At 38.3% G+C, this 27484-nt stretch overlaps 1 protein-coding gene across 8 annotated transcripts in view; it reads left to right on the top strand.

The window, feature by feature from the left end:
* Positions 1-27484, top strand: part of nbeaa (neurobeachin a) — a 75872-nt gene that overhangs the window by 19330 nt on the left and 29058 nt on the right. For 5 of the 8 annotated variants that reach the window (XM_030153461.1, XM_030153466.1, XM_030153462.1 and 2 more), the window contains exons 8-27: positions 4509-4706; positions 5626-5759; positions 5875-5983; positions 6390-6542; positions 9226-9394; positions 15814-15893; positions 16255-16317; positions 16704-16801; positions 17904-17996; positions 20331-20439; positions 20574-20655; positions 20909-21032; positions 21165-21357; positions 22234-22920; positions 23563-24006; positions 24147-24364; positions 24833-24986; positions 25506-25529; positions 25960-26043; positions 26730-26910. In XM_030153461.1, the coding sequence (XP_030009321.1) occupies positions 4509-4706; positions 5626-5759; positions 5875-5983; positions 6390-6542; positions 9226-9394; positions 15814-15893; positions 16255-16317; positions 16704-16801; positions 17904-17996; positions 20331-20439; positions 20574-20655; positions 20909-21032; positions 21165-21357; positions 22234-22920; positions 23563-24006; positions 24147-24364; positions 24833-24986; positions 25506-25529; positions 25960-26043; positions 26730-26910 (3397 nt within the window). The remainder of the gene's footprint in view (positions 1-4508; positions 4707-5625; positions 5760-5874; positions 5984-6389; positions 6543-9225; positions 9395-15813; positions 15894-16254; positions 16318-16703; positions 16802-17903; positions 17997-20330; positions 20440-20573; positions 20656-20908; positions 21033-21164; positions 21358-22233; positions 22921-23562; positions 24007-24146; positions 24365-24832; positions 24987-25505; positions 25530-25959; positions 26044-26729; positions 26911-27484) is intronic. The other 3 variants (XM_030153460.1, XM_030153464.1, XM_030153465.1) reach the window with 3 other exon arrangements.

Genomic DNA, 27484 nt, shown 5'->3' with positions numbered 1-27484 from the left:
GTCAAACTTTCCCAGTGAAATACAACATGCATGGCCTATCACATGTCCTTCCTAATGAACACTCGCTCTGAGATGTTGATGTTTTTCTGTCATGAATACTGATTCCCCTCTCTCTGTCAAGCCAATGGTATCCTGAGGCCGATCAGTCAGATGATTGCCTCTCTGTATGGCGCAGAATGGGCTTCTCAGATACCCAGAAGAGACTATTAAATGGCTCAGTTGTTTCAAAGCTGCGGGCCTGTGTGCTAGTGTTGAAATGATGAGTATGCAGATTTTTCACTCTGCAAAAGGAGAGCGCCAATTGGACACAGCTAATGTGACTGTAGGCCGGCCGATCCTAGTTGTTAGACTGCATACGCATGAGGATGTGCATATACAGCAAGTTGCTCCTGAGATCTTGAGAAGAAAGGTATCTACTGTGCATTTATTGTACTGTAAATGTGTAACTGTATGTAGCCCCTTGTTCTCAGCTGCTGTCAGTGTTCAGTGTCAGTATCACTGTTCAGTAATGAGGAGCAAAAAGCAGACAGACACTCGGCTCGCTCTGCTAAACAAGCCTTCAGCGCACCGAGTGTGTTCAAGGTCTTCTCAGTTGGTGTGGCTCATGATGGCCGACACGCTGTGTGCGCCGACTGTGTGTGTACTTCAACACTTCCATGCCCTCCTAATGACAGCAGAAGATGGAACATTACATCTTGTTTTTCTGTGCAGACTATAGCTGAAGTAATCCTCAGGAGTTTTTGTCTGTTTGTATGCATCTCTGCTGTGTGTATGTTCTGTCACTCATGTGCTGTTGCTGGTTGCTCTCTTCATCAGGAGTCCAGATGTCCTCATTGCAAAGCACTGCCAACAATCTGGCCACAACATACAGTAATTAATGAACCATGTGGGAAGTTACCTGGACACCTGTATTGTTCATCTGGAGGTTTTTTTTTTTTTGGTGAACATGTGTCTGGGCTTTCAAAACTGAATTATATAGAGCCTTTTCTAGCAACTTTCTGTAGAATATATACAAGTATTTAGGGCTGCACGATATTGGAAAAAACTGACATTTCAATTTTTTTTAACCCTGCGATATCTATTGCGATTTGAAAAACTACTCAGGAGGATATAATAGCTGTGTGGTACCGACGTAAATGATCAAACAAATTAGTTGTGTTTCCTCTCGTTGTGTCGACAGGTGCAAGGCACTGTCGACACAAAACACGTGTTTCAGTATCATCTGTAGCATCTTGTAGCTGAAATAATTCCAGAAAACTGATGTTGCTTTTCTCTTTGGCACCAAGTCTTCGTTTTCGGCGATTTTCTCTTGTTCGTTGCTCATTTTTCAATGTTGTTACCAGTGACTCACTCCATGTGCGGGGGTGTGCTCTGCTTCGGCAAACTGATTAAGAACGATTGTGATTGGTGGATTGCTGCGCGCAGTGTGTGTCAGGTACCCAGGTTGAAATTAGATGAGAACACGTCGAGTTCATTTGCCTCCTACATTGCAGGACCTGCGATGTGACACACACGTACATTGCGATGACAATGCTCAAAGTTATATTGTGCAGCTCAACAAGTTTTGTAGTAGTATAAGTGCCTAAGAGTTTATAGATAAATTAATTTTCTTCTTTACAAATTTTTAATCAAATAGTTTCTTGAGGGACAACCTACATACAGTGGACCACCAAGTACATTTAGTGCACTTCAGCATTGATTCTACATGTGTGAAATCTACTGAAGTCACTTCAAAAGATATTCCCTCCAAAGTCTCCCATATTTCAGCTGTCTTCAGGTCTGGTAATAGGCCTTAGCATCATCATATCATATGATTCAGTTATTTTTATTGTCATCAACCCTTCGAACCCTATGGATGGTGAAATTCACATCCTAAAGAGACATCTTCTTCTGTTTTCTCCTTTTAATTTGTCACCTATGTGTGTGCTTCTTGGTCTTTAAAGTATCATTTCATATCATATGGTGCAGGGTACAATACTCAGTCTTTACAATTGATGGAATTGTGTAAATATTTACAAATGAACTGTATACGCCTTTGTTGACCACAATTCATCAAGCTGAGTTTGTTCTTCATTTCTAAAACACAAAGTAGAATTTTGATTAATTTAGAGTGGGAATAACATTCCTGAGTTTGTCTTGAGCTACATCTATTGTTACAAACATGAATGACAGGCTCAGCTGTGTTATTACATTGTCAGTGACCAAACTTGCTAACTTCAGTCCCATCACCTCTCCTATAAACTAAAGTAGGTACTTGTAACTTTCCTAATCTCACCCTGATTTAGTTTTTGTCTGTTTTTTACCGAGATAGCTAACAGCGGAGACACGACCAATAGAGAAGGTTGCAGTTAAGTTGTATGCTTGTACAAAGTTCCCCAATAACATTTAGTTACATGCTGAACTTGTTTGGATAACTGGTCTGGCGTTGCATGGTGGCCCCAGACTGAGTTAAATAGAGTGGATGTGCATGTGCTGTTATCACTGCAGGCCAGTGTCATATCTGCACCTGTCAGGTGTGAAACACCTCGGAGCTGTGGCTTTCATTCCACTGTGAGTGTTTCTGCCACTAGGTGAAGGACACATACATGTTTGAAGCATTGCTGAGTAAAGCTTCACATGTGTAAAATTTTCCATTCGTTCTTGCGTGTTTCTGCTGATTTCCAGTGACCTGTCGAATTCCATTACAGCACCTAATTCTTTAATGAGTCAGCAATGCTCTTTTACCCTTGAAGTTACCTGCCTCTCTCATTTAGCAGGACAGCATAACACACACCTGCATGTATACTATACATATGCACACATACTGGACACACACTCTTCACAATATGCAGCAAATTAAATGGGCTAACACAGCAAAAAATCTGCATCTTAATAAGTGGATTAATTTCACATTCAGGTTATTCAGTATTTCTTGTGCAGAGGGTCTGGTAAACTTCAAAATAAACTGAAGAATAGGTTATTTGTGTTGGTGATTGATTATCCTGGTGTGTGGCTGCAGTATCCTCTGTAATTTAACACAGCTATTTCACAGATAAGCTTTTCACCAACCAGGTCATTTGCCCCTGGGTATTCTCAAACAATATGTTAGAAAATCATAAAAAAAAACAACAAGAAAATAGGCAACTACTTGTACTATGTAATTATTATTAATTACTCTTGGAAAGATGTTGTGGCAGATGTGTTGGCGAGGGTATATATGTGTAGGTGTACGTGTGATGTGAATTTCAGGGTCAGAGTCGTGGCTGTGTTCATTTTATAGTTACTTAGGTAAGGTTATAGATTTATAAAAGGAATCTATTTATATCAGTATTGATCGTAGCCATTACTGGAAGTAAGGAGAATTTTAAGGTAAAGGGAAAAAAAATAACGCAGCCTTTTGAAACTGATGCTTAGCTGTTTATCGGCTACTATCTGCCGACGTCTCCATTGTTCAATGTATTCTTGTTTCAGTGTGAGACTTTGTGCTGCATGGTTATAAGTGCTCAGGGCACATTTTCTTCAGCCAACCTCAGATGAAAGGTTTAGAACAAGTCGGGCCTGCAGGTCTGTGAGCAGCCTGGGGCTTTCCTGTTCAGTCAGACTGAGCGAGGCACCTGGGGACTCTGCCACTCGGAGGGAAGAGAGCCCCTCGCCTGGAGCTGCTGCGAAGGGAGAGTAACTCACTGGCCTTTCATCTGCTTCATATGTGTATGGGCAAGGCTGAAGGATGCATGAACTCACACCTCAGTAAACAGACGCACCATATATAGACATTGACGCAACTTCCACTCTGCAGTTCCTGCAAAGACAAGACAGGCTTACTTTTCAATAAGAACATTTGCCTATTAAACCCACAGTATTATCTTATAATGACTCCATCCAAAATGTGACTTTATATATGTATTTTTAAGTTGTGTAACTTTTGAGGAGCTAATTATGGCAATTAGGGCTTGATAATATGCAAAAAAAAAAATTACACTGTGATTATTTTAACAGATGTGTTGTGAGGGTTTATAAATGTTGGCATTAGCAGGGAAAACATGATTTAGTTTGCAGTTTTAGTGTTTAGTTCCCTTTGTTTAGGATATTTTACATGTGATATACATTAGCTTGTGGACAATGTGAGAATTGGTGTGTTGGAGTAAATGTAATGCGTCATATAAAGAAATGAAATCACGTATAAAGGACCCTGCTGTTTTATTTATTTTTAGCGAAATGCAAAGAGAGGATAAATTCAGAGCACCAAGTGAGTCTCTCCCACACAGATGCTTCCTCTGTCTGTCTCTTATTCTGGGCTAATTGAATTAGTGGCCGGGTTAGCGCTGTGTTCATTAAGCTAATGTTGTGTTGTTTACACACGGCTCAATGCTGCAATTAAGCAGACTCCATTTTGGGTGTTGTTGAACTTGTACACACAAACACACACTTCCCTCACACTTTCCCTCTTTCTGAACGACTCACTTATTTAAAGTTTTTCATATGCGACCCCTCACATCCTTGTCTGCTGTCTTCTTTCTCCATCACCGCAGAGCACGTTCAAGTTTAAGTCTGAGAGTGACATCCACCTGGCTGAGCACCACAAGCAGGTGTTGTATGACGGAAAGCTGGCCAGCTCCATCTCCTTCACCTACAACGCCAAGGCCACGGACGCCCAGCTTTGCCTAGAGTCCTCACCCAGGGAAAACCCCTCCATCTTTGTCCACTCACCACACGCACTCATGCTGCAGGTCAGTCAGGATGGATCCATCTGTGTGGATGCTTGTTGGAGACGTGACTCAACTACAAATTGTGAATAATTTGTAGTATTTCCCTTGTGTTTACTGTGGCATTTAATACCAGGAGGATAACCTAGATTCCAGTTATATGAAGAAAATACAAAACTCTCTGCACTGATTTAACTCTTGGTTATTTTTGTCACTATGTGAAAGCAGACACTTTGTTTATTTTGCTCAGCCTGTCAAAGTTTAGGTTTATATTACCTCAAATTTGTTGTTTTCATTACTTTTTTAAAAATCTGGGTCTGCGGGCACACTTCATACACTATGACAAATGCCCTAATAATACAGGCAGAAATTACAGTAATTCTGAAAATGAGTCATATTACCGGTTATTAGTTACGTTAATTAAAAGCGGTTGTGGATTCATCATAATAAGTCAGTAAGTCACAGTGCTATTCAGGTGAAGTGCTTTGTAATTCTTTGCAGGATTATAAAATTGTGTTAAAATGAAACTAGTAGGCAAACATTTTTGTCGTCAAACTGCCAAATGAATATTATTCGTTCATTAGAATCTAATGTAGCGTATGAAAAATCAGATAGTTTTCAAAGATAGTTTGGAAACTGAGGTTAATTTTGTAGATAGATAGATAGATGTACTTTCTTATCATTATTAGACTATATATTATTTATTATTACTTTTTTGAATAGAGATCATTATCATACGTCTTATATGTCGTTTAAAAAAAGTATATAATGGACATGATGTTGAATAATCAATACTTGAACCACAGCCAATGAGTGGAAAGTGATTCTATTTTAAGTTTTTGTCAGTGCTGTTTAATATTTCATGACTGTTTGTGCAATTGTGTCTGTGTGCGCATACACTATGTATCTTTGTCACCAATAATGGCCCCTCTCTGTCCCACAGGATGTGAAGGCCATTGTTACCCACTCTATCCATAGCGCCATCCACTCTATAGGTGGCATCCAGGTCTTGTTTCCTCTCTTTGCTCAGCTGGACTACAAACAACTTAATGACAGCACCGTGGACACCACAGTCTGGTGAGATACAAGCACATTCATGAATAAATAGAACCCAGACACATAACAGGTCACATTTGCATCTTTTGGAATTAATCTTTTTTTCTTTTCTTTCCAATGCTTATCTTATTTTCAGTGCTACTTTGTTGGCATTCCTGGTGGAGCTGTTAAAAAGTTCCGTGGCTATGCAGGAGCAGATGCTTGGAGGGAAAGGCTTTCTGGTGATTGGATACCTGCTGGAGAAGGTCAGTGAAAGGCTTCACAGTTTGGGTTTCTTCTTTTTTTTGTGTGAATGTGATGGAGAGTAGCCTTAGTCATAGTCATGGCTGCTCTTTAGAATAAGTAGGTGAAAACTTTTATTGCCAATAATTATACACATTTGGTATAACTGTCATATTTAATCATTAAAAATTTTGTGGTAAAATAAATTAAATGATCATACTTGGGCACCTGTTGTACAAGAATGTGGAGTGAATTGATTTAGAATTTTAAAATAATGTTCAAATGAAATAAGTACTGTTGGTAATTTAGCATCTATTATTAAAAATGTTGCAGTGAAAGACTAAGAAAGGAATGATCGTGAATTAGTTAAAAGCTGAAACGTCAGTATTCCTGGTTGATATTCATTGTGTTTTCTTTTCTGTTGTCCAGTCGTCACGGGTCCACATCACCAGGGCTGTGCTGGAGCAGTTCCTATCCTTTGCCAAATATCTCGATGGTTTGCCTCATGGAGCACCACTCCTCAAACAGCTCTGTGACCACGTCCTCTTCAACGCTGCCATCTGGATACACACCCCTGCCAAGGTCTGTTTATTTGTCCATGTCTGCCGAAGATATGCGCTTGTTTTCATGACCTTGCTGCAAAAAAGAGTAAATTATGGTTAGAATAAAAGAGTAAATAGACAGCAGACGGACAGACTCAGAAAATAAAAAGGAAAGCCAGAGAAAATGCATTTACTGCAGTAGATTTACTGAAGGTTATGTCGGAGTAAGAGGAATGCAAAGTATAGAAAAAGGATATAAAACTGTGAGGAGCAGGGAGTGACATCCTAGTGTCCAGTGCCCTTTATAGTAATATAAGAAAGGACGTTGCAGGACATGGAAGAAGGCACACCATGCAGGGAAAGGACAGTACATGCAAGCGAAGGAAACGAAAAGAAAAAGTGACATTTGAATAGACCCCAGGACAGTCAAGAGATGTGTAGTCCCCCCCTGTCCCTCTCACTCCCAACTAGATGTGAGTGTTGCTGGCGTTCCCGCAGGGCCAGTCAGCTCTTGCCTCCATTATTTTCCGAGCTTCCTGACTCCCCGTCTTCTCACCTCTGACCCTGAGATGTGACTGGCCCCCGGGTACAGCAGCACTAGTCTCCAGGGCATGCCGAAGTTATGATGGAAGAAAAGTTGCAGTTCCTGTCGCAGTGAAGAATCAGCTCAGGAGAAACAGGAGTGAAAGTCAGAGTCTGACACTATTCACACAGAATAATCTAGAATAAACCTGACCTGAGTGAAAAGTTCAAAGTGGTTAACTCTTTATAGGACACTCATTGAAATACTCAGAAGTTCAAACTTTAAAACTTAGTGTGTTATGGGAGGATCTGATAAGTTATTTTTATGAAATTTTTCAAAAAGGTTTTATTGTCATGTAGAAAATCCAGGTCAACGCAGTTATCGTATATGGTTCCTAGCTCATATGTGGCACAAAAAAAAAAAAAAAATCCAAGAAGTTTATATAAAAATACAAGAAAAACACATGTAAGGTGAAATCAGCATGTACAGTCGTGGAAAAATGTATTACACCACCTCTTGTTTTCTTCAATTTCTAGGTCATTTTAATGCCTGGTACAACTAAAGGTACATTTGTTTGGACAAATATAATGATAACAACAAAAATAGCTCATTAGAGTTTAATTTAAGAGCTGATATCTATCCATTTTCCATGCTTTCTTGATAATAACCAAAATCACTTCAGTTCTTATATCAATACTTATGGGACTGTACTGACAAAAACAGTGCTTTTAGGCATTCCATGTTTTCTTTTCTGTCTGTTTTAGTCACATGATACACACAGGAGTTAGTACTTGATTGCATAACCATTGTTTTTGATGACTTTTAAAAGGTCTAATAATTTTTTCCGCGACTGTATTTTAGAAAATTATAACATAAGTGCTGATGTAGACCCCTGTCCACATCCACATTATCCCTTTGAACATCATTCCTTACATTAGTACCATTACTTCATGGTACCTAACAAAGCAGTTACACTCACTGTTCATGCAGAGGTGGACCTTACAGACCCTGTAGACCACATTTGAGATTGTTGCCTCTGTCTCCTCACTGTAACTGTTGCTGTCACTGTCTTGTAATGTGTGTGGAAATGACCAAAAATAGTCACTTGCCAGGTAAAGGGTTAAACTATTCAGAGAAAATTAATGCTGGCGGCAATCATGAGAAAAAGTGAGATAAATAAAAATAATAAGTGTACTAATAGCACTACACATAAAGACTGTTGTAATCCCCTAATCTTACGCCCCCTGTTCCATGTTCTCTCCCACTGAGCTTTATTATTTTCTACTTCTCAGAATATTATGACCTTTAATATTGGCAAGAATAGCCTTGGTCATATTCAAAACATAATGAAACACTTGAAGAAATCACATCAGAATCTCATCTCCCACATCTCGCACTGGAAATAAAGAGCCTGTTTTTTTTTTTTTTTTTTACGCAGCATGCTTGGTAAACATAATCCTTTCAGAGACTCAAGAATATTTATTAGTACCTTTTGTTCTTGCAGCCCAGACCCTGCTGCTGAGCTCTGGTCAAAGAAGGTTTTTTTTTTTTTTTTTTTTTTTTTCCTGCAGCTTAACTCACACCAGATCAACACATCATCTCAAAGTGTGAAATGTAATGTAATGAAGGCCATTTAAACCAGCTGAGTGCACTCTCCATTGGAGATGAGCTGAGATGTGGTGTGGTCAGACCAAGGCACTTTGCTAATTTCATCCGCTTAAACAGAGCTACCTCGTTACGGCTGCTCTGTAGCGTCGCGCCCGCTGTAATGAGCTCGGAGATTTGTGAGTAGAGTTGGATCTGTGTATGAGCAAAAAGGAGAGAACTGGTTACAGAATATTAAGAGAGAGAAAAAGGGAAGAGAAGGAGGCAGGGTATAGGAGGAAAGGAGCAAATGAGCATAGGAGAGCACAATGTTTAAATGTCAGCGCTGCGTTAGGAGCTCCTCAGATGAGCGTTGACCGCTTCAGGCAAAGAAACATGAAAAGCAGCACAAAGCAGAATGTATTGGTGCTTTTGGTAGAGGAAAGCTTCCTCTCATTCTCTTGTGGCTTTTTTAACTTTAATTTTTTTTTTAACTGAAGATTACTATGCTTTTGTATGAATGCCATAAACATAGATAATTTGTTTCTCCAGGTAGGTAATTGACAATGTTTATAAATCCTTTGTATGTTTAAATGTACATGTATGTACTGTGCAGGTCCAGTTGTCCCTCTACACATACCTGTCATCAGAGTTCATTGGAACCGCCACCATCTACACCACCATCCGGCGCGTTGGCACAGTCCTGCAACTGATGCACACGCTCAAGTACTACTACTGGGCTATTAACCCGCTGGAGTGCAGTGGAATCGCCCCCAAAGGTCTTGGTATGTTCACAGGTGCACATTTACATGCACATCATCACATGATTGCACATAAAGATGCACACGCTGGCATGGGAAAAAAGAAAGTAGCGGTGAGAACGAGGCTGGAAGTCCTTTTTGAATGGACTTCTGATGAGTACCAGTAGAGACATCAGACAGCAGCCTTCAGCTCAGATCTATAATAGATGACACTGTATTTATAACACCGGTGTCTACTGTATGTAGGGCTCAGTACAGTCAGTTCACAGTCAACAGGCAAATTAAGCACTCTTAATTAAATATGCAAAAAACTACAATGTATATAAAACTCAATATGATTATAAGATATGTGATTATACACTGCTTTGGTGTAATTTTGTTTTCAGACATATTTTTCTTTTTATTTCTATTTATATACATCAGTGTGTACTTTATCTATCAACAATAAATCACGTCACCACAATCATTTCATGAGAAGAGGTAAAAATATTTTATTCTAATTTAACAGACAACAGTGTATATTTTACCATATATATTACTATTGCTTTTTTTGTACCCATTATCTGTTAGCAACAATTTTTTTTAATTACCCCTTAATTGCACAATTTCTTTACAACTGAAATGCCAGAACGTTCTGTACATACACATATACTGATTGTATCTGTTTACAGCGCATATAAGGTTATATTATTTATGGATATAATTAAATGTTAAATGAGGTTGAACCTGAACATATTTTTGATCTATTTATTATTGAGGTATGTAATTAGTTTTCTTTCATAGCTCAGATCTTCTGTAGTTCTTTTACCAGTTCAAAGATGCATTCTTATACGTCCAACACATGCAGCTTATGTGAGCCATTGTATTTGTTATTAGACAATATACACTACAGTTGCGGGAAAAATAATTAGACCATCAAAAGTCATCAAAAACAATGGTAATGTAATCAAGTACTAATCCCTAAAAGCTTTAAAAAACACTGTTTTTGTCAGTACAATGCCATAGCTATTGATGTAAGAACCTAAGTGGTTTTGGTTATTATCAAGAAAACCATGGAAAATGGTTAGATATCAGCATTTTAATTAAACTCTTATGAGCTATTTTTGTTGCTATCGTTATATTTGTCCACACAAATGTACCTTCAGTTGTACCAGGCATTAAAATGAACAAGAAATTGAAGAAAACAAGGGTGGTCTAATAATTTTTTTCTGCCACTTCATCTATTATACTGGTGGCTAATGTCTGTCCTTTTGCAGATATGTGACCTTTCTAAAGCTATGACTTTAAATAGAAGGCATGGAAAGAAATACAGAATACCATAAAAAGCTTAATTACTTGTTTTCTGCAGGTTTGACGTCATTTAGGGAGTATACAAAAATTTTTGTTTGTCATGAATGTGACTCGTCAAGTGATTAGTGTTTTCTTTTAGTGCAGACGTAATTTCAAAAACCGAGCACAATACACATGAAATACAAATTAAATTTATAGAAAAATGAATAAATAAACTATATTTTATTGTATTTAAATTATTGACAACACAAGCCAATTTTCTTCAAAAACATTTTTTGGTGAAAAACAACCAATGGTCCAAAAATGATTATCAAAAGGTTGGTATTTGAATCACTATTGTATACGATAGAATTTCTGGAGAAAATCACAGGTGGTCAAAAGCATAATCAAACCTGTCCTTATGTACTGAATAGTTCTTAGCAGAATATAGACTTCAGTATCATTCTTTTTGCATTGTGTTTTTTAAAATAATTTGTGTAAACTATAATGCATCTTTTTTATTCTAGCAATGAAATGTGTGCACACCCTTTCATTGATTCTTTTTAGTTGGAAGCAGAATTGGAGATTTATCTATGTTGGAACAAGAATCATTTATAAAACATTTCATATTCTATACACAAAACAGAATTTCCTCTGTAATTGAGCAGAAAACAGCCAGTGTTATTATACACCAGGGCTTCAAAAAGGTCAGAGCAGCCCTTTCACTTTAATCAATCTCTTTTTTTGCCCGGGACCCTCTGCTAACTAGCATCTCACATTGCCATGGCAACAGACACATTTGACTGACAGATCCAAGGGAGCTTTTGGAATGTCTGATCAAGTGGCTGTCGGCTCCCTTTCTGTTTGGTGATGTTGCCATTTGACTGCTGGGATTTTTGCCCAATAAAGAACCGGCTACAATTAGCCTCAGTCACATACTAACGGTCTTTCAAAGCGAAGTGACGCGCTATTAGTACATCTGCATATATGTTTATATGACACCTGAAATGTGTGAAATGTAGAGGTGGAATTAATTTTCATTATAAGGGAAGGACACTTCAAACTCAGGATTCGTAGAGGAAGATATGTGCACTTTAAAGAGGTAGTTACCGTGGTATTTTTATTCCCATGTTCTACTGTTACTAGGAGTACATGGTTGTCTCATAGTGATTATAATAGTATCATTCAGATTCTGCTACTGCTACATAAAGGATGTTTTGTGGTTTTAATGAAGCTGCTGTGTTAAATTTGAATGAGCGCAATATTAACATACCAGTTTTGTGTAGTATTTATTCCATGACAATATCACAAATCCAACTTTTTGTCTCACTAATTTAAAAATGTATTATCTAATAATATCTCAACCCAGTGTTTTTCAACCCTGGGGTCGGGACCCCACGTGGGGTCACCTGGAATTCTTATGGGGTCACCTGAAAGTTCTAGTATATGATAATAATAAAAATAGAAGCTTACTAATAAAAAATATATGGTGAGTTGAGAGAGAGAATTATAATACATTACAGACATGACAAACTGTGAAGCTGAAACTGCAGCACTGTGGTACTGTTTATCCTTCAAATGTTCATTGTGGTCAGTTTCAGATGGTGCAGCTCTTTTATAATTCATAATTTGAGTTGTTGTTTATTCAGTATTAATTGTCAGCCTTGTAAATCCAAGCTGGACTGACTGTACATATCCTGACCAAGGAAAATCAAATTCTCACTTTGTGCAGTAATCTACACCTGGCTTTTCTGCCTTCGTCCATAATAATATACATTATATAGCCTAAATGTCGTCTAGAATTTCCGTTTATTTGCAACATAGTATAGCAAACTATTACATGATCAAAAACAAATTAGTTTTAGCAAAAAAAAAAGTCTCCATTTTGAATGTCTGGGGTCGCCAGAAATTTGTGATGTTAAAATGGGGTCATGAGCCAAAAAAAGCTTGGGAACCACTACCTTAACCTGTGGTTGTGATTTTTTTTTTAATCTAAAATTGTCCTAATATGCAGTCATATGTTCTTGCTTGAGTCCCAAAGTCAAAGCACATTCTCTTCGGTGTATTTTTGACTTTCACTGGCTCATTAATGAAAAGGCCTCTTCCTTTTTTTTTATTCCCAAAGTGTCATTATCTGGTTGAACAAAACTGATTTTGTGGTTCACAATGACTGATTAAAACCATTGAGGCTGATTAGGATAAAAAAAAAAGCTGAAAAAAATGAATTAAAGGAAATGATTGAAGCTGCTCAAGAGAACCTGTTAAAATGATTATGGGGTTTTTAATCAAAGTAGTTAAAACAGAGGTTACACTCGCAGCCATGCACGCGTTTAACACAATTCTGAGTAACTGTGATGGATGATGAACATCACCAATATGCAACCGCTCGACAGTGATGTCTGATCACAAAGGGAACCCCTCAGTGTCATGTTTTGGTTTTGTACAGAGCAGGTAAACAAATTCACTCTCATAAGATTCAACGTCAGCAGAGCATGACAAACAGAAAAGAGGGAGACGCTTCATATCTTCTTCCATTGTTTTTTTTATTTTCTCATCAGGTGAGGGCCTCAATGTTCTGAGAGGAGAAGGCTGATTTTATTTAGCTTACTATAAACGCTGTTTGCACTTGAAATACTCTGCTTTTGTATTGCACGTAAAATAAGGCCAATACCAAACATCCTGACACAGCAAAGTGCACAGTAGCAAACACACACAAGCTGGACATTGTAAATGTTTATTGTTGCCTTATAAACCGGTGTTAGGAATGAGCTGTGCTGAAAAAGTAGATGTGCGAATCTTATACTGAGTGTGTTGGGAGATAGAGAAGGGAAGGTCATCTTGTGTGCAATGGCTTTTACATTATTCCTGTTTTGCTATGAGTCGATGCATCTTTTATACTACAGGGTGTCCCATAAGTCTCCATACATAGGAGACATAATACATATGGTTCTAACATGTATTTCTTTGTATTTCTTCTTTATAGTTCTTCAGCAGTAGAGGACACGCATTGAAATGCGTTCCCGACAAAACAGCAGTCATATAGAGCATATTATATAAATAAAAATGGTTTATGTCAAGAAACGTTTATTTTTCCTATGTATGGAGACTTATGGGACACACTGTAGTTAGCTCAGTTTTCCTTTTCTGAATTTGGCAGCTGTTTTTGAGCCAGTTTGTCATAGTGTAAGTGCATGTGACAGTAAATGCATATTAAACACCTTGAAAATAAGATGAAAATGCCATGCCAAAATCTACTTGTCATTTCTCTTGTGAAACCACCTGAAGGGTTCCAGAAACATGATTTTGATATTAAGATTCACTTCAATGTTGATCTGCAAAATTTAGCAACAAATTTTATGATGTGCAAGACAGCTGACCTTTCACTGCAGTACTTTTGATACTTAATTAAAGTAGGTTTCTTTTGATTTTGAGCCTGTTAGTTATGCAAAATTAAACATTTTAAGTAAGTCAGATCATATGTTACAAAAAGTTAGAACACAATTTACATTACAGAACAGCAGTCAAACATACAGCCCGCGGGCCAAAATTGGCCCGCCAAAGGGTCCAGTCTGGCCCCTGGGATAAATTTATAAAATACAAAAATTACACTGAAGATATTAACTTGATTTAATATCATTTTAGTTGAGGTTCCACATTCAGACCAAGTCAAAATACTACCATAATAACCTATCAACTCCAAATTTGTTGTCTTTGTTTTAGTGTGAAAAAGTACATTACATGAAAATGTTTACATTTACAAACTATTCCTTCACAAAAAAATGTGAGTAGCCTGAACAAATATGAACATCATGAAATGTCTTAAGTGAATTAAGTGTAATTTTACCAATATTCTGCCTTTGCAGACCCACTGTGATCTGAAAGTTCTAATGTACATGCATAAATGAGAAGCTGAGGCATAAAATTGTTAAAACTGCACTTATTTTTCTTATTAAATTTTAGTTTGTTCATAGTTGTTCATGTTATTTGCATTTTTTAAAGGATAATTTGTTGATGTAAACATTTTCATAATATAATTTTACTTTTTTTTTTTACTCTAAAACATAGAGAAAAGTTTGGAGTTGACATAACTTATAGGTTATTATTTTACTGGTTTGGCCCACTTCAGCTCATATTGGGCTGAATGTGGCCCCTGAACTAAAATGAGCTTGATGCCCCCGCATTACAGTAAAGACAATATAGAGTAGACAAAAAATTTTTTTTATTTACTTTTTTTTTTATTTTATTTATTCTAAAGCAAAGACAATAGTTTTGCGCATCTGACAAAGAACTCATGATGCAAACCTCAACCCATATAAATCATTAATAAAAAAAAATTGTGAAGTCCAAAAATAAGTGTTCTGCCATGCTTAAATCACCAATGATCTCAGTAACTACCTGAGAATTAAAACAATGAATTAACACATCAGACCTCTTAGAAAGAGATAAGATAAGATAAGATAAGATAAGATAAGAACTGATTTATCCCACCGTGCAGAAATTTCACATTTAACAGCAACAACATACAACAAGCAAGTCCAGAAAAAAAGACAGGTAGAAAAAAACACAAACGAGTGAGAAATAAAATATGAGAAAAACAAGAAATTTGGTAATTATATAAATATTTATAGAATAAAGAATTAGAATTAAAAATCAAATTAAAAATTAGATATTGTTTACATATTTATACTGTGGTTGTACATGCACATGATGTGACATGGAGAGGGTTACAGTGAATTATTATAGAGTTATAGGTCACATTTTTTGGCCCACAGATACTTTATGTTCACAGTTTGATTGAATTTCACTGTAACCAGTAACTTAAGTATGTATCTTTTTAATTAACTAGATACAGTAGGTTTCACTGATGCTTTGGATAATCTGAACCGTCAGTTGTGTTTTAGTAAATTACTATGTCTTTACTGTAATCAGTTAGATTAGTACATCTATAAAATTTCCAGCTTGCTAGATTACCTCCGGAGTTAATGACAGTGATTTACAATTAACTGTTCCATCATACTGTGTGTGTTTTCCTCTGCTCTCCAGGAAGCCTAATAAAATCCTGATCTTAGTAAACAGTGGGGTCCACTCTGCCTGAACTGCAGACTTATTTATGTGATCGTTATCCTGTATAAAAATGGAGATTTAACAGGAAATTGTTTTTTTGTTTGTTGTAGATGGACCACGGCCATCCCAAAAGGAGATCATCTCACTTAGAGCCTTCATGCTGCTCTTTCTCAAACAACTCATACTAAAGGTACACACAAGAAACTGTTTGCCATTATCTTCATCAGGGGTAGACCATAGAAATCACTTTTTTTCTGCTGTTGTTTTTCTCCCTGCAGGGAGCTGGCAGCTTAATCTAAAATGTGTGTGTGGAAAATCACATTATAGATTAGTAGCCTGAATTAAGCACAGCGGCTTTTGTGTTTGTGTGTGCCTGTATTGATTTGTTGATGCATTTACATGTATATGTGTGGCTATGTCTATTCCATGGTTAAAATGAGTCAGCCAAGGACAGAATTAATGAAGTCATCTGAGGTTAATAAGATGAAAGAAAAAAAACAACTGACATTCATGAATATTTTTAGTGAGAGACACTGTGTGTATTTTTGCAGGACCGAGGTGTGAAGGAAGACGAGCTGCAGAGCATTCTTAACTACCTGTTGACCATGCATGAGGTAAACGTCAACTTTTGTGTTAAAATAGACCTTGTGTGAAATGGCATGAGAGGAGGACAGAAAGGTAGTGAGCATGGTTGAGTGCCATCGGTGGCAAAATGTGCACTATAATTTGTGGGCTGGAGTTATGGTCCACTTAAACAAGCGAGAGTGTGAGTCAGCTTCGGCGCTGTGACAGCATGAAAAATGGCGGAACAATGGACTGAACAGAATGTACTCTTCTGTAACAATTATATCTGTTCTTGCTCTGCTCATGCCACCTGCTCCTCCACAATCGCTCCATGTCCACCGCAACAATTTCCTCTTTGTCCTCTTAACCCTGTGTTCGTTCATCCCACTGTGCTTTCTCTTCTTTCTTGACTCACCTGTTCATGTCTCCTCTGCAGGATGAGAATATCCACGATGTGCTGCAGCTGTTGGTAGCTCTAATGTCCGAACATCCAGCATCCATGATTCCTGCCTTTGACCAGAGAAATGGAATAAGGTGCATCCTACAAACCTACACTTAAACCAACAAAAAATATCTATGTACCAACTTTGATTTTTACTCTTTACATTCTATTGAGAAGCTGTTTATATTTTTTGTTTTTGTCATTTTGTTAAATATTCCTACAGCTTAAATTTTTCTTAGATTAAGTAATAAATCTGTGTATATGGCAGAGCAAACAGACATTGTGTTCAAGATAAATACAACCCATTTTTACTGTCACACAAAAATTAAAGAGACACAAAACAGTAAATCAGATTTTGTTAAAGGTAGATAGGACACCTGAGTCGGTCTTATTCCCTGCTCTGTGTTTTGCCCCCCGCCCCCATTGCACAAGTGGCAGGGGGTGCACTACACATGTTTAATTTTTTTCTCTCGAGCAAAGGGTTCAATTTTTATGAATATTTAAAATACATCATAATTCAAATGTGTCAGCACTGACACATGAGGGGTTTAAATCAAAGTTGCATTAAAATCCAAGTGGCACATACTGTACACATAAGGGGTACACATTAATTAAAAATGTAATAAACAAATTACAAAATAAATGAGTTTGGATGCATGAAGACAGAATATAAAAAGGAGGGATTTGATGACACATTTCATTTGGTCTTTATGGCACCAAACAACAATCCTTTCTTCTGTTTTCATTTTGAAAAAATTGTATATGATTAACAAAAATAATAATGTAAATGTGCATGAAAGACAATATAATCCACGCATACAAGGTGTGACTTGAAAAAGCTACGTGTTTTTATAAATACAATAGAGTCTTATTGTGCATGTAATTCCCAATAAGCACAGCTCGGCACGCATGTCTTTAATGTTGCTATGGGAACTGGTATTGTTATCAGCAAGTAATAAAACTGCATGGTTTTCTCCTGTTTTTTTCACTCTTGTGTCCTCTGAACACACTCCTTTGAAGAAAACGCTGCAGTCAGCACAGACATTGTTAACTGTAACTTTGAGGATGTTGTTTACTGTGACTTTGAACATCAGACACCAGGTGTTCACAATGTGTTGAATAATTCCTGAATATTATTTTGTTTGTTTATGTCCTCCATGTAATTGACACGGCTGTGTGTTTGCCATGTTGCAGGGTGATCTGCAAGCTTCTGGCCTCGAAGAGTGAGAGTATCCGGGTTCAAGCTCTCAAAGTCCTGGGCTACTTCCTCAAACATCTGGGACACAAGTCAGTACCTTTTGTCTTTATCCTTTGTCGTCTCATACATATGTTTGTGTAGTCCTCTCTGTAGACCGCTCTACTTAAAACTGTACATGTTGATCTGCCTGCCTGTATGTCTGTTTGTGCTTGTTTGTCTACCGTCTGCCTGTCTGTGTCTTCTTGTCTGTCTGTCCACCCGCCCATTCGTCCACGTCCATCTGTACAATTGGTCCAATTCTGTCTAATTTGTCCAGTTGGTTTTTGTTCATGATATTATTTGTTCACTACTTACTTCACAATATTAGGGTCATCACAGTATAAGGGATAGGGTGGATGTGAGTCAGTCAGGAGTAGTCACTGTTTGTAAATAATTTCAATTTAAAATGAAGTTGTCCTCCGATGGGGGGTGGAGGGGGTTGGCATGCCAAAATAAATAAATAAATAAATAAATAAATAAATGTTTGTGTAGTTATGAGGATTATGGAATGCTACAAGAACAGCCCTACTGGAAAGACTCTAAGGATTCTTCAAATGAGTCAAATCGCCTTCTTATTCAGTCAGTGGTTTGAGCATATTTTGCTTGGCTAGATTTGTGAGAACTAGATATTACAGTCTTACATTTTTGCGATTGTATTATGCAAACTATTTTTTAGCTTCTTACTAATTAAATCTTGCTAAATCAGACTCGCTTCCCAGATTAAAAACATCTTTTTTACTGTGTTGAAATTCCTCTTTTGCAGTGTAGAAGGAAAAAGCCTTCTTTCACCCAGACAAAATAAAGACATATGAGCGTTCAAGTGTTTATTTAGGTGTGAATCAACAGTAAGAAGCACAACCTTCAGTCCTTCACCACCTCACAAGTGGTGTTTGTTTGTGTGTTTGTGGAGGTAATGTCCTCATCATCATGTCCGGGCGGAATAATCATTTTGACAGTGTGCAGTGGCAGGGAGGTGGAACCTTGATGAGCAGCAGTGAATGCTGGGGGATTTATTCATCCCCTGTGACACAGATGCCTCAAGCTGCACGACATGAGAGCAGGCTAGCGTGCTGCACCTGAGCCCTGCACCTTCAGACTCCCACTTACTTAACATCTGCTCCAACCAAACATCCTCCAGTGCTGCCTCTTTCAGTTTACATGTCACTTTAATATTTATGGAATTTTAAAAATCGGATCCAGATCGTAAAGTACTGATGAATAAAAAGATTGATATGTCAGGTTTAGTCGGTGACCTCTATGCTGTCTACAGGCCTGGCAAATGAAACACACACACAATTTTAGCACATTTATATTAATAAATATGACCACCATTAACATAAAATGCTCCACTGGTTAAAAAACAAAGGCAACTTGGTTTGTAAGCCAGTAACATCTATTATATCTATCTATTTAATAATGTATATTCAATTCTAATACATTTGAGAACCCAGCTGTTGAGGCTTGAAACTACAATTTGATATTAAAATTTATGGAAGTTTAATAGGAGTTAAACTTTGAGAACTTTGGAAGAGCATTTTCACTGACTCGATTAGAACTCCTCACAAACAGAAGACCATTCATTGTGTTTGCATTATAATGTTTCAAATATCCTATGCTTTAACAACAGACTTTCTTAACACATATTATTCCAGGTAAAAGAACAAAACATCAGCTTGACAGTTTAGATTTAAGTTAATATACCAGATCTAATTATGGCCTTGTAAATGACTGATATTTTCATGTAATAGGTACAGTGTCATCTTATTTTGACATCGCACGCTCTTGGATACGTTGCTTCCATTGGTTCTCAAATGTCAAAAAACTATTCAACACTTGATGTGATATTTAATTATCCAGTAATTAAAGAGGAAATTGAAAAACAAATTAAAAACACCATAACACAAACTCAAAGATCAGCTCCATAGTAAATGCTCTTAAAAGATTATGTGTTTCATGTTCCTTTGACTTGATTACAGTTATATAGCTGCATTTTTAAGTGTTGAAATTACCAAAAGTTATTAACTAATAAAATAAACAAACTTCTGATTTTTGTGATCTGTAATTCCACAGCTGATTTCAGAGCCTTTAAATTACAAGCTTCATCAAGATGTGACGTGATTTGAGCAGCAAAGTTAACAGTCAAAGTTAATAATTTGCAGCCATATGAAAGTTGCCCCGCTGATCCTGCCGAGTCTTGATGTTCAGTTAATGACTCTTGTTGATTTCTCTTGTTGGTTTTCGTTCCTTTAATTTCTCTGCGGTCCCATCACAGCTGACAGGGACACATGGCGCCTCCTGCCAATATCAGACCATCAGGCTGCTGACAATCAATGTCAGCTGTCAGAAATGGCGTTCTGAATGCCACTTTGTGTGTCTCCCCGCAGGAGAAAGGTGGAGATCATGCACACACATAGTCTTTTTACGTTGCTGGGGGAGAGGCTGATGATGCACACCAACACTGTCTCCATCACCACCTACAACACTCTGTACGAGGTAGGTGATTGTTTGGCAGCAGCTCATCAAAATGCCACGTTACCATAGTGATGAAGTGCCTTCGCTGTCTCTTTTGAATTACCAGTATTAAAGTAATTGTTGTGGTGTTTAATCGACGGCTGTTTTCTTTGCAGATTCTGACAGAGCAAGTCTGCACTCAGGTTGTTCACAAACCGCATCCTGAGCCGGACTCCACCGTCAAAATCCAGAATCCCAGTAAGTACAAAAGACTGTGGCCTACATACCTGTTCCATTGTTTTCTTTGGTCTGTCAGAAATGCACTTTGGTTTAACGTGAGTAAACAAACAACAAAGCCTTATTTGAGAAGCCGACACCACTGCCATCTCTCGCTTCTGATCTGTTTCGTATTTGCCTGTCCTTCACATTTTTCTGTCATTCAGAGTACTTTTTTCATATTTGCCTTTATTACTTTCTTATCTCCTTCCTCTTCCCGTTTCTTCTTCTTCAGTGATTCTTAAGGTAGTGGCCACCCTGCTGAAGAACTCCTCTCCCAGTGCAGAGCTGATGGAAGTCAGGAGACTTTTTCTCTCTGATATGATAAAACTCTTCAGTAACAGTCGGGAGAACAGGCGGTGAGAGCACAGCTATTAAATATGGAATATGTTATTTAACTTTAGGACATGTTAGCGATCATCATTATAATAAGGGAACATCCGTTGTATTCTCATGTTCCAGCCTTACTTACATAGTGTGTTGCGTTTCAGATGCCTGCTGCAGTGCTCTGTGTGGCAGGACTGGATGTTCTCCCTGGGATACATCAACCCCAAGAACCCAGAGGAGCAGAAAATAACCGAGATGGTCTACAACATCTTTCGGATCCTTCTCTACCATGCCATTAAATACGAATGGGGAGGATGGAGGGTCTGGGTCGACACGCTGTCCATTGCACACTCCAAGGCGAGTGACAGTTAAGACGCAACCTTTACAGACAGACCTTCTATTTCCAGATTTGGTTTTCCTGTTTTTTCTTTGGCATTCTGAACAGATGGAAGTAAAGATTTTCAGATTGAAAAGAGCTGTAGTTATTTAAAACTGGCACAAAGTTACTCCCTGTTCTTGGGGAGGTCTGCAAAGGCAATTTGGGATGTAAGGTGATTCTATAAAAGCTGAGTAGAACTTCATGGTTTGTTAATTGTGATCATAAAAATACCCATAAAACCTAAAATTCCACTGAAGATCTATTAATGAATGATGGATGAAGAGTGGTCAGCGAAATGGAACTCCTTTCCTTTGCCTTCTCATGCTCATGTAATCATGTGTCTTTTGCTCCTTTGTCTGAAGTGATTGATGTTCAGAGTATTGTTATACATATTGATCAGTTAAAGAGTTTTAAGAGACCTTTGTTGAATACTGCCTTCCATTACATCCTCAACCAGTCACTGTGTTTATAGTTATTGCACTAAAAATGAACTCATAGTACAAACTGTATTGATTTGTAGGAAGTGACTGAACTGTCTTAAGGTTAAACAAAGACATATTGATCTGTACTTATTGACTATTGTTAATGCTAATTCATTTTTTTGCTGAACTTAATGGCCCAAGACGACCTTGCTGACACATGATTGATAATAGCGAATATTTTCCTAAACTAAACATCTTCCTTCACGGATGCATGTTTAATTAGTATGAGGATGTATTTATTATGAGTTTCCCAGTTGCATTCATCTGACCTTTGGTGTAGATCATAAATAACTGCTTTTTGAAGATGTTATTGATGTGTCGATGCTTGTCTACATCTATCATAGCCAGTTATATTATTATGATCTGTCACAGGTGACCTACGAAGCCCATAAAGAGTACTTAGCTAAGATGTATGAAGAATACCAGCGTCAGGAGGAGGAAAACATGAAGAAGGGCAAGAAGGGCTCCGTGTCAACCATCTCTGGCCTGTCTGCGACACCTGCCCCTGTCGTCAATGGCAACCTGGAAATTGATGACAACTCCCAGACACAAACCCCTGAGAGTGAGGCCGAGTATAGCGAGGGGGCTGGTGGTGACTCGCGTAACCTACTCGCAGAAGGGGCGGTGAAACGACCTAATGGAGATGCCCTGACACCCGGGGAGCAGAGTGCCGGACCCGGGGTCAGGGTGGAGGTGCACGACCTGCTGGTGGACATTAAGGCTGAGAAAGTGGAGGCCACAGAAGTGAAGCTGGATGACCTCGACCTGTCTCCAGAAGGCCTCGGTGGAAGTGTAGGTGGAGGAAGTGGGGGTGGGATGGAGAACGGACCTCTGGTGGAGGTGGATTCACTCCTGGACAGTGCTTACTGTGCTGTAGTTCAGAATCTGAATGGGAATCTGGCGCCTAAAGATGACACATCGAGTTCAGGGGTCGGGATGGGATCAAGCCTGGGACTTTCAGGAGTCACCCTGGAGGATGACGGGAACATGGGGCCACTCATCACATTGGCTGACGAGAAAGACAGTGTCCCAAGCAACAACGGGTTTCTCTTCAGCAAGGTATGGTGTTATAATGGGTTCCGATAAATTAAAATCCTATCTACAGAAACACATCTTCACCTGCTGGCCTAGACTATAATCCTACTAATGAATCATTGTTCTCATGCTGAGTAGTATCTCAAATTAATTTGATTAGTCAAGTTTTTGGGTTTTTTTTAATGTGAAAAATGCCTAAATGACAAAACTGAGATTAGTGCTTCCTCCATAGACCCATCCTACCCAAACAAACTTCAAAATGCAATCTATTAGTCATAATACAGTATTTTCACTGTGGATATATTTCTCCAATCACTGCCTACCATTCTTTTTTTTCACCAAATAATACATATTAACACCCATGCAGTGCATTTTTTTGCTGATGGTTGATATTGCACATACTTTTCACATACATTTAGTGAAGAAACCTATTTTTGAATCATGTTCTGTCTTGAGTTCATGTTGAGAGGGAAAGAAATTCTATTACAAACTGTCCATCATCCTTTATTTGATATTGAATTTATTTTTTTTTTTGCTGTATTCCCATCCTGTTCTGTAATAACCACTGTCTTTTCCATCATGTTACCCTGTTAAGGAAAAAGTTGTTGCAGCAGTATTTTCTTAAATGTCTTAATGCCCTTCTTCTTGCTTATTTATATCTTCCAGGTTGATGAGAAGCTGCTTCCAGCTCTGGCAGCTACAGACCCTCTTGTACTGCCGAGCCCAGACCAGTCCACTCCCTCCGGACCAGTCCCAGCTCATTCCACCACCAGCGCCAGTGATGACCTCAGCCTGCTGGCTCACATGACCAGCTGTGGCTCTGATTTAACTCAGCCCCAGAGTCATACTTCTGGGGAACTTCCAGAAGACGGGCCCTTTAAGATCCAAAGCCCCCTGGCAGACATCAGCTCTATCGCTGAGGCTGAGAACCAAACACAGGGAACTTCTAGACCAGATTTCCAAGAAGGAGAGGGTACATCTGGGGCAGAGGGAGAGGCTGCAGGACTTAAGACTGGGGGTGATACAGCCAGCACGACATCTGACACTGAGAGGTCCGACGATGGCAAGGACAAGGACACCAAAAAAATCCAAACCACTGCTACTACTCAGGTGTGTTAATAGATGACCATGGATCTAACTGATTAACAAGAGCCAGACTACAGTACCAACAAATACTGAGTCAATAATGATACCTCATAGGATGCACTATGAACCTACAATCTCAGTCTTTCTTACTCTTACTCTTTCAGGCGCTCCATGGTCGAACGGCGGCCCAGCTGGAGCGGGACCTACGTGTTGACCTGGGTTTTAGGGGCATGCCCATGACAGAGGAGCAGCGCAGGCAGTTCAGCCCCGGCCCACGCACAACCATGTTCCGCATCCCAGAATTTAAGTGGTCTCCTATGCACCAGAGGTTGCTCACTGACCTGCTGTTTGCCCTGGAAACTGATGTCCATGTGTGGAGGAGGTAAAGAAGAGACTTAAAACATGTTCTATAATTTAAATCAGACCATTTCTAAGTGTTTTTGGTAGGTTATGAGTTCTGATTGCTTTATTGGTCCAAGGTAGTTTCAGTCAACCTGGAAATACAGTATGCCATTAGAAAGTCATTTTTGATTTGTCTTTAGGGCTTTTTTATTTTCAGTGTCAGCTAACATGCAAAATAATTCAGTGTTTTTATTTTGTTCATGCATATGTTAATTTTGGAAGGGTTTTTCCTCATCATTAGTAATTATTGTGAATGTTCTACATCCATGTTTCCATCAACTTCTTGTCAACTTTCACTCAAAAAATTGAAATCAGTCTGAAAACTTGAAAGACATTTATTATGATAACAATCAGTGTTTTTGAAATGAAAATAGATGGATGTTTTATCTTTTTTAATGCAATATTTGCCCCTCTCTGAAAGTGTGGGTGTTTTTTTTTTCCCTTGCAGCCACTCCACCAAGTCAGTGATGGATTTTGTCAACAGTAATGAAAACATCATCTTCGTCCACAACACCATCCACCTCATTTCTCAGATGGTGGACAACATCATCATTGCGTGTGGAGGCATCCTGCCTCTCCTCTCTGCTGCCACCTCCCCCTCTGTAAGTGGCTCTACTCTGCCCCTATGTGGCAGGAGGGAAAACTGCAGGTCAAGAGCTTTATAGGCAGAAACCACCACACAGAGACTTTAGGAACATGAAAACCTCATTTCCCCAGAATCAGGGCAATGCTGATCTTCCATCATGGGTTAGATTAAAAAGCTGCAGAGTTTTGTCTATTAAATACTGTGTATAGCATCAAGGGTTAAATTTCTAAAGAAGCAATGTTTTAGTTTGATCATGAGTATAAAAAGAGGTAAAAAGAAAATTCAATTGTGAAATTATTAAAAATTTCTGGATTCCGCTCATCTGTGTTTTCACACTTTTAACTCTAACACATAAGTGTGATACAATTTAAACCTTTATTTAATCTTGGTTCTAATTCGTTTGATTAACAATTAATATAATTTGATTTCTTTATTTTAATCATTTTCCTTTTTTCTTTTCCTCTCTGTGTTATATGTATTCTCTGTATTTTCTTGTCTTTTTTGTCTCTGTTTTCGTCCGTTTTTGCATGTCCAGAGTTCTAAGAGTAGTGCCAACACTGTAAGTTGCAGTTTCTTCCTCTCTTTCTACTCTACTAATACTTTGTTATGGTTTATTTATCATTGTGACTGACACTAACCCTTGCTTGTCTGACATCCATAGTGTTTCTATTTGTTGTGCTCCTTTTGCTGCTAATCAGTACTCCCTCTTATACTGTTTGTATCTATTGTTGGTATGCATTGATTTCACTGCCTTAGAAACTATTTGTTTCTTGAAGATATAATATTCTAACAAGTTAGAATATTATAGAAATAAGTGGGATATAATAAACAAAGAGGCAAGAAGGTGGATCAAAAATGAATCAGAATGAGAAGATATATTTTTTTTTGAGGTGAAAATATTTTTCTAAAATGGACTGAGTATGAGAATTACCCACAAGTCCTTGGGGGTTGCATCTGCTAAGCCTTTCCCATTTGTATCAACACTAAAGAAGGCAGGAGGAGCCGGACCCCAGAGAGGGTCAAAGGGAGAGGAGGTGACCCCTATTCCTGGGGGAGGAGGCGCAGGGGGAGAGGTGCGTAAAGAGCCTGGGACTCCCACCATCACTAGAAGAGCTAAGAGCACCAACCCAAGCCCTTCTGTCCTCACCTTGTGTGTCTGTTTTTCCCCAAATGTCTGTGCTCAGTTACTCTTATGAGCCTGCACCTTGTCGACTCTTCACAGCCCTGCACATCCTTACCTGCTTACTGAAGCAGAGACACAGCACTTGGTTTGGTTGCAAGCCTAAACCCCTGTCATGCTGCCTTCGGGTTTATTCTGAATGTAGACACCATGCAAATTTGGTGATTACTGTAAACGTAACTTCCTATAGTGTGTGTACAGCACAAAGCTAGCTTTCTGTACACTGTCATTGTACTGCAAATAGATCTTGAGTCCACACTGTCACTATCTCACTTTTACCATTAACTGTGTGTCATCAGGCTGTACTTCTTGTGTGTTGTGTAAAACACCTCATGTTGCCAGAATGTACCATTTAAGTATGTTCTTCACTTACCCAGCATGATTCAAGGCTGCTTTTCCTGTTTGTTGATATAACCAGCCGTGACTGTTATTACAGTCATGGAAATTTGCTTTTATTGTTGTTAAAAAAGATTGCAGTATCTTTCAACAACCAGTGAGAGATCATCCAGTTCATTGCGTTTTTTTCATCACCGTTTTTCACTGGATAACTAGAGAGTGTGTATATGTTTACTTTTATAGACGGAGCTGGAGAACATTGAGGCGACACAGGGCATGTCCTCAGAGACGGCGGTGACCTTCCTGTCGCGACTCATGGCCATGGTGGACGTACTTGTGTTTGCCAGCTCCCTCAACTTCAGCGAGATCGAAGCAGAGAAAAACATGTCTTCTGGAGGACTGATGAGGCAATGTCTCAGACTGGGTGTGTGCCAGTTTAACATATTTAACTCACATAGTAGATTACTACTCAAATTACTACTAACATGACCCTGCTAAATAGGGCTGCAATAAACAGCTTTACAATTTATCTATCTCGTAACATCATTTTATCTGTTGTGTCAGTCCATGCCAAAGATATCCTATTTATATTAATGTTGTCCGAATTAATGATTCTCATTTTTCTTAATAAACAACTTTGTTTAGTGATCTTTCTGAGACAACTATGTTCACAGTTATAAAATAGTAGTCAAGATAAGAAATGTGCATTGCACAGATATGCATCCAAAATTGCACAGAATATATTTTCATCTCTTGTACTCCATGAGCTAGAATATAAATAGTTCTTTTCCTCTTTTTTCTGTACCTGCATTTCTCATTCAAAGCTATTAGTACTACATTATATTTAAAAATGCAGTGGGTGTGAGGCAGGGTACAGGTTGCCAGTCTGTAAACAGTGCTTTGAATATGAAAGGAAATTAAACTGTATTTTTATAATGTTATTATTGGCCCAAGATGTAATTGTTTTACACATGTTCAGGAAGTCCATCAACTCTGTA

Source organism: Sphaeramia orbicularis, chromosome 14 (genome assembly GCF_902148855.1).
Source record: "Sphaeramia orbicularis chromosome 14, fSphaOr1.1, whole genome shotgun sequence".
NCBI lineage: Eukaryota > Metazoa > Chordata > Actinopteri > Kurtiformes > Apogonidae > Sphaeramia > Sphaeramia orbicularis.
This window is presented reverse-complemented; position numbering and strand designations above follow the sequence as displayed.